General features: G+C 34.6%; 2 protein-coding genes across 2 annotated transcripts; both read left to right on the forward strand.

Annotated features, from left to right (window-relative positions):
* The first annotated feature begins 2736 nt into the window (after positions 1-2736).
* LOC108223660 (LRR receptor-like serine/threonine-protein kinase GSO2) lies at positions 2737-5847 on the forward strand. Its single transcript, XM_017398025.1, has one exon. The coding sequence runs from the start codon at positions 2737-2739 to the stop codon at positions 5845-5847; it is 3111 nt and encodes a 1036-aa protein (XP_017253514.1).
* Positions 5848-8030: 2183 nt separating this feature from the next.
* On the forward strand, positions 8031-14792 carry LOC108216757 (U3 snoRNP-associated protein-like EMB2271). Its single transcript, XM_017389630.2, has 7 exons — positions 8031-8594; positions 9862-10204; positions 10584-10808; positions 12105-12330; positions 12504-12688; positions 13997-14062; positions 14262-14792. Exons 1-7 carry the CDS (start codon positions 8170-8172, stop codon positions 14340-14342), a joined length of 1551 nt encoding a protein of 516 aa, XP_017245119.1. The 5' UTR covers positions 8031-8169; the 3' UTR covers positions 14343-14792.
* The last annotated feature ends 879 nt before the right edge of the window (positions 14793-15671 follow it).

Below are 15671 nucleotides of genomic sequence, written 5' to 3' on the forward strand. Positions count from 1 at the left end.
AGCTCCAAGAAAGTGTTATAGGCTCTTTAAAAAGTTAAGAGCTTATCCTCTCTCCTTTCTTTTAAGAGCCACAACTTGCCTCTTAACTTATTTTTAACAATAAAAAATTATTTTCCTTCAATTATCCTCACTTTTCCCTCTCTTTTATTTCACTTTCCTTCTCTTTTTATTTGAATTTTTGTCATAGTGGAGCCCAATGTAAATAAAATATGAAATAGAAAATAAATATAGAGAGCATTATTGGAGTCCACACTCTTAATTTTGTACCAAATTACTAAAAATCATATGTTTTATAATATATTTAAGAGACTCTCGGAGCTGCTCTGTATGTTTTTTCTATGTATATATAAAGAATATAGAGTATAAATATAATAACTTTTTTTAAACAAAATGTCATTAATGTTAAGATATAAACTAATTGCATTCATATTGTTAATATTAAAATTTTAGTTAAATAACTTTTTTTAAAACCATGTGAATGAGGGGTGTTTGCTGGTCTTAAAAGCCAAAAACAGTTTATTCGTTCCGTTCATGTAGAAAAACTAGAAGAATTTATAAAAAATTGAAAACGATTTTTTTGTCTCACGATTTTTACTTATATTTTAAACATTATAATAATTTATAGGCTAATATTTATTTCTCACTTTTACTCCACTTATTTAAATAAGTCACCCTTTTCAAATTCACTAGACGGTCTGTGGATAACGAAGGAGCGTTTCGTAGAGAAAAGAAAGTGAAGAGAGAAGTATAAATACATACTCCCGCTGTTTCATATTACATGTTCACTATACTACTGAGAACAAAAAATTGTTTCAAATTACTTGTCCATTTCAATTTTCAACGGAGTGTAGTCAATATTTATATTTCCAAGATGAGTTTTATACCACATCTTACTAAATTATATTTTCTAGATCAAATATATGCCACATATTATACTTGGTCAATGCAATAAATACAATAACAAATGAAAGTTTTCTACAAAAATTAGTTTTTTTTAATATGCGTAATTTGTTCAAAAGTGGACATCTATTATAAAACGGAGGGAGTACAATAGAACGCTAAATCTTATTTAATCGTTATATAATAATCTTTTAATATAACATTTATTAATATTTATATTGGAGCTGTTTGGCCTAATTTTATAAAATAAGAAATTACTTATAAGGAAAAAGTAAGTTTTAATTTATTTATTTGGATAATTTTTGGCTACTTACAGTTTATCGGTATATAAAAATTATTAATATAATAATAAAATATCACTTTATAAGAGAATTAAATATCGAGCAATGAAAAAATGTATAAAAATGCGCGGGAGGGAGGGAGGGAGTATATTCCATTAATAACAACTTGAATGATAATAACATATGTTTTTTATAATATAGTTAGTTTCATTGAATCACAATATGATTTTACGCGGAGTAATATTTCGTATCCAAATTATATTTCCAATTTTCTAAATATATTTAATTTCAGTGTAATATTTCGTATCCCATTATTGTTATTATAAGTGAACCAATCAAATATTGCAAGGTAGAAAAAAATTGGATTTTTTTTTTTTTTTTGAGTATTTAACATTTTTTTTACATGATCTTGCACGTCCAATATATATAATCAAATATGTTTAACAGAAGTCGTTGAAGATGTATTACCCAAAATTCCGTTGCAGGTTGAATCGGAAGGGAGTTGGTTGTTAACGACTTAACTGTGTCTTTTTTTTTTCTTTTCTTTTTTTTGTCATAACTTAACGGTGTCTTTTTCTATTGATGAAAATAGAAATCAAGACCCTGAATGAAAATTAATCTAATTATCTGCTGTTACTAATCGTTCTTTCTTGTCGGCCTACCAATTACATCAACACAAAACTAAAATCGATGTTGATTTTCCGCGCCTAGAGTATCTTTCAAAGCTTAATTATTTCAAACAAGTCTGCATAAACTCAACATGTTTTCACAATCACATTGTCAATGCTGCCAATCCATGTAAATATCTGTCCAGCCATAAGACGCGTAATTTTTCTACAAGTAAACCCGGGATGCAGAACATCTGCTAAACCCGACACCAGATAAACTCGGTGCAAGTATAAACTCAAAATCCTGTATCTGCCTGCTGGTCAATAAAGTTGGCACACAATCCTTCACCACCTTGTGTATATAAGAGACTCAGACACTCATGTACTATTTTTATTGTATTAAAGTTGACCTTCTTTCCTAGTTGATCTGAATTCTGGAAAGATAATCATATAAATAGAATATCTGCTATACTTGAAAGTCAACAACTAGGTTGGTGTTTGGTCAGGTCTAATAAGTTCCGTTAACACGGAAATCAGAACTTTAAACCCATGTTTTGTTTTTTGAATTGGCAATTTTGTGACCTGAAACCTGCGTTTTGTTTTTTGAATTGACAATTTTGTGACCTGAAACGGGAATCGGAATCATACTTGGAGAGTAAATCATTCCGTACATTCTTCTTGGTTTCCATTCTCGATTCTCATTCTCATTCGTGATCCACACATCCCCTAAATGTCTAAATCATGCAGATTTTGACGCAACAATTTTTTTATAATTTGAGTGCAAGAATACAAATCCCACACCCCTGGTCAATGTAACACCTATGCAAGTTAGTAAATTACCCTGTAATGGCTCGAGTTTAAGCCTCTGACTTGTTGATCAAGAAACTATAATATAAGATACATATTCGAACGCAGAGGTCTCAGATATACTAAACTTTGCTTGAATTATGAATAATCAGCACAAACTGGCTTTTTTCTATTGGTCTGGACTCACTCTGTTGTCTTTTGCTAGTGGTTGCATTGATGCAGAAAGAAGAGCTCTCTTAGATATCAAGTCATTGCTTATCAACCCTTCGAATAGACTAAACTCATGGCACGGTGATGAATGCTGCAGATGGAAAGGAATCAGATGTTCGAACTTGGGAAATGTTGTGTCACTTGACCTCAGGAATCCTAATCCAGAGGAGTTCTTGGTGAACCTCAATTCGGAACGTATTCCAGCATCTTCGAATGCAAATCAGACTGCCCTTCAAGGTACAATTTCTGGATCATTGTTCATGTTAAACCAACTTCACTACCTTGACCTCAGTTTTAATGATTTTAAGTCTTCTAAATTACCATCTGGATTGTCGAATCTGACAAGGCTAACGTACCTTAATCTGTCGAATGCTATGTTTCAAGATTCCATCACAACACAATTTGCCAATCTTTATTCATTAACACAGCTTGACTTGTCCTGTTCTATTGAGATTAGTGACTCTTCCACTATTTCTGTGAGCTTGACATCATCGTCGAGGATCAGTTCTGGTTCGGTGTATTCGTATAGTCCTAAAGGCAATCTGTACTCCTCGAATCTGAACTGGCTACTAGGACTCACCAATCTCCAGGAACTAAGATTAACTGGCATTGATCTCTCTGAGGCTTCTCAATCGACTGGATGGGCTGAACCGATATCGTCTCTTTTTAACTTGAGTACACTTTACTTGTCTAACTGTAGATTGTCTGGAAGAATCCCTATAGATCAGCTTCTTGGTCTGACCCATCTGCATTCTTTGATTATGGATTCCAACAATATTTCCTATCAAATACCAGACCAGTTGGCAAATATGACTTCCCTTTCGGAACTTGATTTAAGAAACTGTAATTTGCTTGGTTCAATCCCTTACCTTCCTCAGCTCAAGGGATTGTATTTGGGGTACAATTATGGTTTAAGCATTGATCTTAGTTCCATGTTTTCTGTCCCCTGGTCAAGATTGGAGAGGCTGGATATACAATTTGCACAAGTAGGTGGATCAATCCCGGATTCCTTTGCCAACACAACTACGTTGGTTTCGTTTGTAGCAAATAATTGCTCAATTCAAGGATCTCTGCCTTTGTCAATTACCAATCTTTCGAGGTTGGAAATATTACAGCTCAATGACAACAACATAAGAGGTCATCTTCCTACAACATTGTCTGATATGAAGAGCCTTTGGTTGTTGTCTTTGTCACAAAATTTTTTAAGTGGATCCATTCCTGAAACAATTTGTGATATGCACTCTCTTAGCTATTTAAATTTGTACTACAATCAGCTGACTGGAGGCTTACCTGAATGCATTGGCTCTCTTCCAAACCTATCCTTCCTTTTCCTTGCCCGCAATTATCTGACTGGAAGTGTCTTCATCTCTTCGTTTAGAAGTTCTGAGCTACGATACATAGGTCTAGGATTCAATGCATTGTCAGTGAAGATTGATGATTATTCTTCTGAACTCAACTTTAATTTTCAAGTATTAGAACTTGCATCTTGTAATATGGGAGGCGGGATCCCAAATTTCATCGGCAATCTAACTGAGCTTTTATATCTGGATCTGGTTAACAACAGTCTATCAGGACCTATCCCTTCTTGGTTATTCAAACTACCATTGCTTTCTACCTTGGATCTTTCGGAGAATAACCTTCAAGGTTCTATCCCATCACGTATCCAATTGCACTCCTCTATTTTTCCAAGATTACTAAATTTAGCAAACAACAAGCTTCAAGGGGCCATTCCTTCACAACTTGAAAATGTTGAAGTCATTAACTTATCAGGTAATAGTTTCAGTGGCCTTGTACCAACACAGATCGGAGAACTATCTAGTATAAGGTACATATCATTTGCTGGAAACAAACTATATGGTCAGATTCCACCATCTTTTGGTAAAGAAGTTAATGCTCTAGAGGTCCTTGATCTCTCTAACAACAGTTTGTCAGGAAGGATACCACCAAGTTTAGGAAACTGTTCGTCTCTTGTTTTTCTTAGCCTCGGAGGAAACAATCTTGATGGCAACATTCCAACTGAACTCGAAGGTGCAAAACATCTAAAGTACTTGGATTTGAGTGGCAATGATTTCACTGGGACATTTCCAAATGTTATCCGTAAATTTCTTTCCCTGGAGGGTCTGAAACTGGAAAAGAATAGATTTGAAGGCCAGATACCAAAGTTCATAGGTGAACTCTACAATCTACGCCTCCTTGTTCTGGGGTCAAACATGTTCAGTGGACCAATTCCTCAAGAGATACTGAACTTGGAGAAGTTACAATATATAGGTTTGTCAAATAATAGTCTATCTGGTCCTATTCCTGAGAAGCTTGAAAATTTGAAGACGCTAACTGTCAGACCTACAGATGGAACCATTCTGGGCTTTCTGATTTCAGCTGCTTTTGTTGGTGTTGAATTGGATATAGTAACAAAAGGATCATCATATCAGCTTGATTTGGTGTACTCATACCACAGTGGGATAGATCTTTCACTCAATGCTCTGACAGGATCAATTCCGAACGAGATTGGCCTTCTACAAGGTCTTTCTATGCTGAATCTTTCCCACAATTACCTGTCAGGTGAGATTCCAAGGAGTATAGGGAAGATGAGTGGTCTGGAATCTTTAGATCTTAGTTTCAACACACTAAGTGGTGAGGTGCCACAGACATTAGCAAATCTTGATTTTCTTAGTGTTCTGAATTTATCATACAATAACTTGAGTGGAAAAGTTCCAGTGGCGCCACATTTGGATACACTTGATAGAAATGGATTTAACGGAAATCAATTTCTCTGTGGTGCTCAGGATGTAAAGATTTCATGCAACAACAATGACTATCCTACTATAGAAACAAACAATGAAGACAGTGATGCTGAAGAAAACTTATTACTGTTTGGCATTATAGCAATGGGATATGGTTGTGGCTTGTCTGTATTCTTTCTGATATTGTTTAACATGACGGGTAAATGGAAGGAGATGTATTGCAGGTTCACTGACACAGTTGTATTACGAATCATTGAGTATCTACAGGGAGACAGAAAGAGAGTATCTGCTTCCTGGTAAAGGAACTATCATCCAAGCTTTTGTTTTTGAATTTTTATGATGACCGTCTTCTGGTACACGTTCTGTATATTTTTATTGAGTTCTGTTGTTTCTGTTAACAAGCCATTGTTTTAAAATCTTTTGATTTATAGTTTTAGTAGCCTTAGAATAAAAATTGAAGTGCTTGCATAGTTGATTCGTAATTGTAGATCCGTGGTTCTCAGAGTCACTCATTAGATTTTAAATCTTGCATGAGTTTCAGACCCCCTGTAATATACTTGTATTTTAGTTGGTACTTAAACTACTGAGTACTGACCAAGATGTTTGTGTGAATAATTCAAATAATCCATTAGCTAAGGAAAAACCTTCAATAGTTTTTGTTAAAAATAATATTCAAAATCAGTTCATATTTCAACTTCTCCTACCATTGCTAATACAAGTTCACTGTGTTAACAGTTGTGCTTCATCAACTAATTAACAGATTCTTCGCTTGCTACTCATATTATCATATAGTAGCAGTAGAAGCACACACAACTCCGGCAATATTTAATTGGCATCGGGCAGCTATATTCTGGTAATCGTTGTCCAGAACCTATATCAGAGTTAAATCCACGCTTCTCCATCAGAATCAGAGTTGAGAAATTTGTTGGAATATGGCATTTGCTCAAACTCAAGCATCACATATTATTTTTGAAGATTCCTTATAATGCAGCTTGCAAATCTTAACTACATTAGCCTCAATTTCTATTAATTTGCCTCTGTTGTATAAGTCCAAGTTTTAATATCCCTACTGGCAGTTTCTCTCCCTTCAATTTACACCGAGAGGGACAAGCCATTAGGGACCATCCCGCTGCTAAGTGCTAATGACACGTCTAAATAACTTTTCTGATAAATTGCAAATACATAACATCAGTCTTAAATGGGAGCTGAGGTAAGTTGAACCACCAAGCATAAAATCACAATTTTCATCTCAAATTTTGCGTGACAGCGAGTCAGTGTTCTTATAAGGATACTGAGCTGGTTCTTACTGTTCTTTCAGTTACCCTTTTATTGATGAAAACAAATGAAGACACTGAATAAAACTCTATCCAGTGTTACTGTATCTTTTTTTCTTTTCAGCCTAGTTCTATTAAGAACACACAACTGGAATTGGTTTTCTGCATAGAATGTTTCTGAAGGATTTTATTGCTTGCAACAAGCCTGCATTCAGTCAACATGTCCGAATTAATGTAAAAATTAATACAATTCACACTTCTGCAAAATTTGGTCATCTCTTGAATTTTATGACCAACATTCTTCTTTTTACAAATATGGTTAATTGTCACCGAGTTACTCCAACGTGTAAAGAATTGGATGAGATCGAGGGAGTATTACAATTCACTAGTCATTGTTATGATCACCATTAACAACTAAAACTCCTAAACAGTTTCCATTTCTATTGTCCTACTAACGTAAATTCAAGAAAAAATATCAGTTCACATACTTGTGTCGATGCAAGCTTGCAGAAATGCACGGGCAATAGTTCAAGTTAAAAATTATAACTTTAAATCAATTGAACTTACTTATTCAATTTTTTATAAGTTTAGAAATAAATTATGTTACATATAATGATGAGAGTATAACATCTGCAAACAACTAATGAATCCAATAGTGAATTCATCTGAATATCAGTAAATTTTCTCCCTACATATAAAGATTTTCAGGGTATAAAATTCAGATCATATGCGGTCATTTGGCTCAAATATGATCATTTATAATATATGACAACAATTCATGATATTCAAATTTTTTTTATAATTGTAAAATATATTACATAAAATGTTGAATATATAATAAACAAGCTCAAAGTAAAATTATACTTCATCGCTCCCCTGGGTTCTTTATTCAGGAGACAGATGATTCAGGAGACAGATGATTCGATATATATTTTAACATTTTGTAAAATATAGTCTTATAAATTATCTTCAGTGAAAATATAAATTTTAAATTTTATAATAAAACTAAAATTTAAAAATAAATGATAACATTTTTTTTTTTTTTTTTTTTGAAAATATAAATGATAACATTTGATTATTAAAATACACGACAAAAAATGGAAGAAAATCTTAAAGAATTAGTGTTGAAAATAGGATGGCACTGATCCACCTAGTTTGGGCCTAAATTTCAACGTTTACAATCGAACAGCCCATCCTCAAGGCCCAAAACACAATACATACTATCCTCCTCTTTCTTCTTCCCGGCTACCAAAACCCTTAAACCCTAATCTTCATCTTCTAAATACACAAAAATAAACACATATTTACAGAGTTCGAACACTAAAGATCCAATCTTTATCCTCACAAGATGGGGAAAGCATTCAAGAAGACCCCCAAATCATCCGCCCCCACCCCCAAACCCAAAGGCGGCAAGAAGCGCTTCTCCATCGACCACGACACCTTCTTCGACAACGACAAGAAACGACGTCGTAATTTCGAAGACGACAACATCGAGAGCAGCGACGAAGACGACTACGGCGAGCTCAGAGTCGGAGAAGAGGCGGAACAGGAAGAGGAGGAGGTGGAGACCGCGGCGGAGGTCAGGAAGCGAATAGCGGAAGCGCATTTGGAGAAGCTGAGGAGAATTAAGGATGAGGAGGATAAAGGTGATGAAGGAAGTGATGAGGATGAGGGGAGGGATAGGGAAGGGGAGAGGGATACGTGGATTGCCAATGTCTTGCAGCAGGAGCAGCTCGAGGATAGCGGTCGGGTTCGGAGACTGATTGCTTCGAGGTAATGTGGCTGATGTGTTTGTGTTTGGATGGTGATTATGTTTTTGGATTTTGCTTGCATTTTGCTTACAATGTGATGTTGTTAAGTTCGAGTTTATAGGTTTTGGATGTTTTTTGATTTGTGTACGGTCAAAGCTTTTGAAAGTGAGTGAAAAAAAGTCAAAGATACTAATATGTCTAGACGGAGGGAGTAATTGTTTTAGTAGCGTTGGTCTAATTGAGGCAAGTGTTGGAATGTTTAGTGGTGTTTGTTTGTTTGATCCGGTTCAATTTGTGTATTTTTTAAGTTATGGGAAAAACAAAATTTAAGTTTTACCAAGATATTTATCATCCTGATAAGAGCACCAAGTCCTACAATAATTGCTGTTTTGGCTTTTGGAACTTTGTGTCATTAGCAGATTCTGATTGAAAATCATCTGAAAGTAAATTAGAACATGGCTGAGCAGATCTCATGTAATGTGTTACTCGATTAAGGATTTGGAATGTTAGACACGCAACAGATTGAGTGTCCGATCCTGATTTTATATAGATATAGTGAGAGAGGTATTGTAGCAAGAGTTTAAAAATTGACTTTGCCAATTCAAGTATTTTGCTATGCAAAAAATACAAGTATTTTGCTATGCAAATGCCTTGTGAGATATTTTCATTGACTTCTAGTTATCCAAAAGACCTAAATTTAATTGTATATTTTTTTATGGATAAAGGTGAGTCTTTGTCTTGCGTAGGGGTGGCAGTTTCGGGTAACGAGTCGTGTTCGTGTCAGCAATCGGGTCAATTTCGAGTCGATTTCGGGTCAAGTTAAAATCACTCAAAATTGAATAAAATTGAAAACTGAAGTTATTAGAAACGAAATTTTAATTTCGGGTCATGTCGGGTCCATTTCGTGTCAAACGGGTGAGTTTCGGGTCACTTTCGGGTTTTGTCTCAGTAAATCGGGTTACGGGTTCGGGTTGGGTTCGGGTCGGGTTCGGGTCGTGTCTCGTATTGCCGCAACGCTGATTTCCTGTGTGAACTTTATTGCTAGAGTGCAGTCTTTGACCAGATAACTATAATGAAATATTGTCTGACAACTGTTGGATGAATTGCAATTCCTAATTTTCTATCAATAATGACTGTTATTTCTTTCCTAATATCGTGGACACTGTACACACTTGATTTTTAATTTACTGTACTTTTTGAGAATGTACTTTGCGACCATGCTCATGATGTACAAAACTTCAGTAGCTTAAGTAGTTTTACATAGTTATCATGTTGCTTATTGTATCTAGGGTACAAAAGCCAGAAACAAGTAAGGGGTTCCGTGTTTTAGTAAAGCATCGCCAGTCTGTCACTGCGGTAGCTCTATCTGAAGATGACTTAAAGGGTTTTTCAGCTTCCAAGGATGGTACTATTGTTCAGTGGGATATAGAAAGTGGGAAGACTGAAAAATATAAATGGCCAAGTGATGAAGTACTGAAATCCCATGGTTTGAAGGATCCTCAAGGTCGAGCAGTAAAGCACAGCAAACATGTTTTAGCATTGGCTGTTAGCTCTGATGGTCGTTATTTGGCTACTGGTGGTCTTGATCGTCATATTCATCTATGGGATACTCGATCACGAGAACATATTCAAGTAAGGAGATATGTTTCTGATTTTCAGAACTGGCTAATATATATTAGTGCTGCTAGATAATATGATAAATAAGTTCAAAATTGCGCTTAGAACGAATTGTCATAGAGTAAGTTAATAGTGTCTGTCTTCTGTTTCATATAGAATAACTTACTAATTCATACCAAGATCTAGAATATAGTTAATCATCGTTAGGATTCTGAATATATGATAATATGGAAGACTATGTGGTCAAAATATTCATATCTATTATCTACTTTGAAAATCCTTTAGCATTTGTGTTTTTGTCAGATCAGTATTTTTGCGAAATAGAGATATACCTCTTGGTTGTGTTTCTATGTTGCTCTTACTAATTTTGGTTTTCTAATAATTGATGTTACAGGCCTTTACAGGCCATAAAGGACCAGTTTCATGCTTGACATTTAGGCAAGGTACTTCAGAATTGTTTTCTGGTTCATTTGATCGAACAATCAAAGTATGGAATGCAGATGATAGAGCTTACATAACATCACTATTTGGTCACCAGAGTGAAGTATTAACAATCGACTGCCTGAGAAAGGAGCGGGTATTGACTGTTGGACGTGATCGAACTATGCACTTGTGGAAGGTATATATAATATGGCTCTCACTCTTCTCCTATCATTCTTTTAGATTTTAGATTGTGTGGGTTACACAATTTAATTGCGCGACTTTGTTCTCTGAATTAAACAAAATACTAGCACTTGTTTTAAGTAGTATAAGTTTAATTTAAGTTTAGAATTCATATCACTTATATACTATATAGTGTTGAAAAAAATTAAAGCTGACCAAAAAATTAAGTTAACTTAAGTTCTAAGTCCCAAATTAGGGATCAGTTTGAGGATGCAAATAATAATACCGATACCAAAGACTAAGGAGTTGTTTGTTGAGTGATATGTTTTCGAAATCAGGAATCGGATTAAAGTAGTATGGGTTTGAGGTATTATATTTGATATCATGTGTTTGGTTGAGTGTTGGAATAAGTATGTTTGATTTAGCAAAAATTGATTCATTGATTTTACTTAATTTAGTTACTATTTTAATATATTTTGCCTTCATGATCTATTTTTGTATTAAACATTTACATTTTATTGCTCACCTAGAGATGAAAATATTAAAAATAAAACTAATTTCCTTTACCCCTCTCTCATACTCACCTCCCCCTTTAGGTATTAAAAACTGATACCTTGTAAGTTTGAGGTATGGGTTTTAAGTTGTATCTTTCTCAGCCGAACACCAGGTATGGGTTTGGAATGGATGAAACCCATACCTGATTCCAGTACACTGAACCAAATGACCCCTAAATGCATAAACAAGCAGTATATGAATATAAATTTGAACAAATAGTATGCAATTAATATATCAATCAAATAATCTAGGAAACTATAAACCTATAAATAAATATGTGTTCTGAACTAGAAAATATAAAACACGAAAAAGCCATATAAAATAAGAATTTCAGAGATGAAAGGATAGCATATAAGGAGGCAGGCAGAGAAAGTAGTGTACAGCCTAAATGAGTGATTGTGGTTCTCTAGGTTTGTGGGAGGTGTTTTTTTTAGCATTTTTTTTCATGCAATATTCTGAATGAAGTAACAACAGATTGATTGATGTTTAAATCTGTACATATTGTTATAGCATGTAAACATCAATTGACCTTGAATAAGGGTAATTCCTTATTCAAGCACATTATGGAAGGCATGCTTTTTGCTGCCTAATTTCCTTAGAATAAGGGGGTCTCCAGAGCATACCAAAGGTCTGGAACTTTCATGGTAGACAAAAATGTTCTAGACCTTAAATTAGAAAAACATAAATGATTTATCATATTTCATAGCCTTGCAGTTTTGTATCACATTAATGCATTCTTTCTTACTCAACAAATCAGGTGCCAGAGGAGTCTCAATTAATATATCGTGCTTCAGCATCAGCATTAGAGTGCTGTTGTTTCATTAGTAATGACGAATTTTTATCGGGCTCAGATGATGGAAGTATTGAGCAATGGAGTGTATTGCGGAAGAAGCCAGTTCATATTGTAAAAAATGCACATGCTTTGCAGACTTTAGACAAATTGGAGAACGGTGAAGATACAAGACTATCAAATGGGCATAAAGGTGAAAGTTAGCTTCTGTTTAATGTTTTGCTTAAAGTAACACCATATTGATAAAATTTTAAAAGGTTGGATTATATGTTTGCACCTGTACCTGACTATATATGTACTTTATAATATATAACCATGTATATGGTAATTACTCAGAATTTGAACATACGTAAAATGCATATTCAGGAGCCATACCTGCAGAAAATGGCATCCACGAAAACCCATGTTTGTCTGCACATTCCTGGGTTGGATCTGTTGCTGTATGTCGAAACAGTGATCTTGCTTCCTCAGGAGCTGGTAATGGTGCAATTCGTTTGTGGGAAATTGAAAGGGAAAGCAAAGGCCTTCGGCCATTGTTTGAGCTACCTCTGGTAAGCTGCATGTCACTACCTTTTATCTTTTCTTAAGCTAATATGATATGTGAAAAAGGTTAACATTATACCTTTCATTTTTAAATTTTACCTTCATCTTTAACTATTATTGTCACTCACCAATCACCATATATATTATATAAACCTTTATCTGTATCGAGTTACTATGGTGAACAACTGTCATTGTTCACCCATTACATGGGAATTGGCGGTTTTCTCATAGTTAGCACTGCTGCTGCTCTATTATATCGTGTCCTAAGGCATCGTAATGCAACGTTTCAGTTGTGCATGTATATATTTAGGCTTTCAATATTTTGGTTAGTGTGTTCACAATAATACTTGCTCAATAGATACAAAACACCTGTGCGCTAGCACCCAGTGAAACTGCTCTTGGTGCAACAAGCAGCAGCGGCTTAACCTGGGGAGGCGTTTGTAGCAGTGGGTGGTGAAGTGGCTTTTTTACGTATTCCATCAGGATTAGCTGGTTTAATGCAAAATAGTTGAGTGATTTACCTTGGAACTGAGTAGGTTCTGCTGTCTTGTGGTTTACAGTAGAGTGATTTGGTATGTTGACTGTGGAGATCAGTAGAAGACATTTAATCTGTGCACAATTTAAGATCAGAATTGGATCAAGTCAGAAACTAGAATTATGGCCTACGCGCATACTTTAGATACTTTACTTTATTTTATGTTCTGTTATTAAGTTCTTGGTGGTTCTGAAATTTTACTTCAAAACTGCTAGGAGCTCAGAAAGCTCTATCTTATGTTTACATGTTTGTTTTAGGATAGTTGTCAAGTTCTTCTAGACTATACAGTTTCTACATTAATCGTACTTTTCAAGAGGTCATTGTTACTTCCATTACACTCTTATTCTTGCACTCCAGGAACTAAATCTTTGGGATCAAGATTGCTATTATGAATTACTGGCTGTGAACATATAAAAATTGTTGTGGTTGCCTTAACTTCCACTATAGACATACACATCCAACAATATGACTTTTGAAAGATTTTGTTGCAAATCAAGTTCAAAAAAGTGTCCAAGCTCAGTTAACATACATTTTTTTTTGAGGTATAAATTTAGTGCACTAAAACATCAGAATATCCTTGACAACACTGCACAACTTTTACAGGGCTATATTTCTCCCAAATATGCTCAACACCAAATGGCATCAACTTAGTTCAGTTTACCTACATAACTGGGCTATGTAGTAGTGAATTAGGGGTATTATTATATGTTATGTAGTTGCAAAGTTATTTATCAGAAGTGGGTGCAAGCTGAAATAGCTTCCTGTTTTTTGTCAAATGCAGACTGGGTTCGTAAATTCGTTGGCGTTTGCAAAATCAGGAAAATTCCTGGTTGCTGCTGTAGGTCAGGTAAGCAATATATCTTTTTGCTTATACTTTGCCTCGTAATGATAATACTTTTGCTTCTTGATGTGGGGAGGGTTTAAGTGATCAATTTGTTTACTTGCACTTTCTTTATTAATATTATCTATACCCAATCCTTTTAGCTTTAGGTAGTAAATTTTCATATCACTACAGTGCTGACATAACTGATTAACACCATACACAGGAACCCCGTTTAGGAAGGTGGGGACGTGTTGCGACTGCTCGGAATGGGGTTGCTATTCATTCTTTGAAACTTTCAGATTAGTTACATATATAAGCTCTTCAGTTTTGCCTAAGATTCATTAAAGTTGAGAGGGAAGTATAATGTCTGTATCTTTACCTTGTAACTTTTAAAATTTTGATAATGGCTGAGACGTTGATTTTGTATCCCCTCCGTATTTGGTTATTTATGTTTTACATTTATTACCAGACCTTGAGATATAATCAGATGCCCTACACTCTATTAGGATTAAAGTCTTGTTCTGGTGAGACGAATGCAGATAATATAATTTTTGTTGGTTCTACTTGGTTGAGGAATGCATGGTTATCACGATAAGAAGTGCCAAGTTGAGTCTTGATGCTGAGTACCTTCAGACCTGTCATAGAAAGTTGATTACTTCGAAATTAGGCATGATTGGCTGGTCTATGTTGATGTTGTGATGAAGATGAAAGAACTTATTTGAGGAAAAATTTATATTTACGTAATTTTTTTTTAGTATTATCAATTTATTAGATGTTTGGCATGGTGTATATTTGGTCTCACTTTTCTTATGAATATTAAGGACTTGTTCTGGTGTGAAATTTCACAATATATATTATTCTTTAGAATGAAGTATATAATAAGTGTTTGACATTAAACATTTGCAAAAATAAGTCACTATCTTCAGATAAGATATATATATATTTACTGTTATGACAAATAATTGATATATTTTTGAAAAATAAGATAAATTAAATCGGTCCATCATTTATTATAAGAACCAAAATAAGTGACAAACTAAATTGGGCTATCGGTTTATAACTTTATAACCAGTGTGAGTGTCAGTTTATAATGGGTCAAATAACTTCATAATATCAGCTAGATGTCAAAATTATACAACTCGAAATTTAAATTAAAATATAAGCGTTTTGTTTTGAGATGAATATCTACACCACCTATTCTGAAAACCCAAAAAATGGCAACGAAACAGAGGTCGGTTGTGTCGTGTGATAAGGGATGACTGGAGCCAAACTTTGGATATGTTTTTATGTTAGTCAGATATGCCTAGTAACTAGGAGGAACCAATTGTTTGCTTGGATGATTGGACTCAAGCTTTGCTACGAAGGAAAACATTTGCTTGGTCATTTTTGTGCACTGACGACACATTTAAAAAGGTAATATCTTTGCAGGGTAGAAGGAACCAGCGAGTCTAGGATTTGATTCTAACTTTCAAAAACAAGAATCTCACCACATCTGGCAACAAGTTAAAAATCTACTTGGCCCAAAATGGTGTAAAATTTTACTGAACATTTACAGTTCTATCAGAGTGCAATATTAATTTCTTGCATCATTGCAAATGCAACAAAACTTTTCAGATGCTAGTACCTTATTACA

The sequence above is a fragment of the Daucus carota genome, chromosome 1 (genome assembly GCF_001625215.2).
Source record: "Daucus carota subsp. sativus chromosome 1, DH1 v3.0, whole genome shotgun sequence".
Taxonomy (NCBI): Eukaryota; Viridiplantae; Streptophyta; class Magnoliopsida; order Apiales; family Apiaceae; genus Daucus; species Daucus carota.

Excerpts from the sequence above, each read along its gene's own strand:
- LOC108223660 (XM_017398025.1), top strand. The coding sequence starts at position 2,737 with ATGAATAATCAGCACAAACTGGCTTTTTTCTATTGGTCTGGACTCACT.
- LOC108216757 (XM_017389630.2), top strand. The coding sequence starts at position 8,170 with ATGGGGAAAGCATTCAAGAAGACCCCCAAATCATCCGCCCCCACCCCC. Across the intron at positions 8,595-9,861 it reads CGGAGACTGATTGCTTCGAG|GGTACAAAAGCCAGAAACAA; the intron begins GTAATGTGGCTG and ends TATTGTATCTAG. Across the intron at positions 12,331-12,503 it reads ACTATCAAATGGGCATAAAG|GAGCCATACCTGCAGAAAAT; the intron begins GTGAAAGTTAGC and ends ATGCATATTCAG.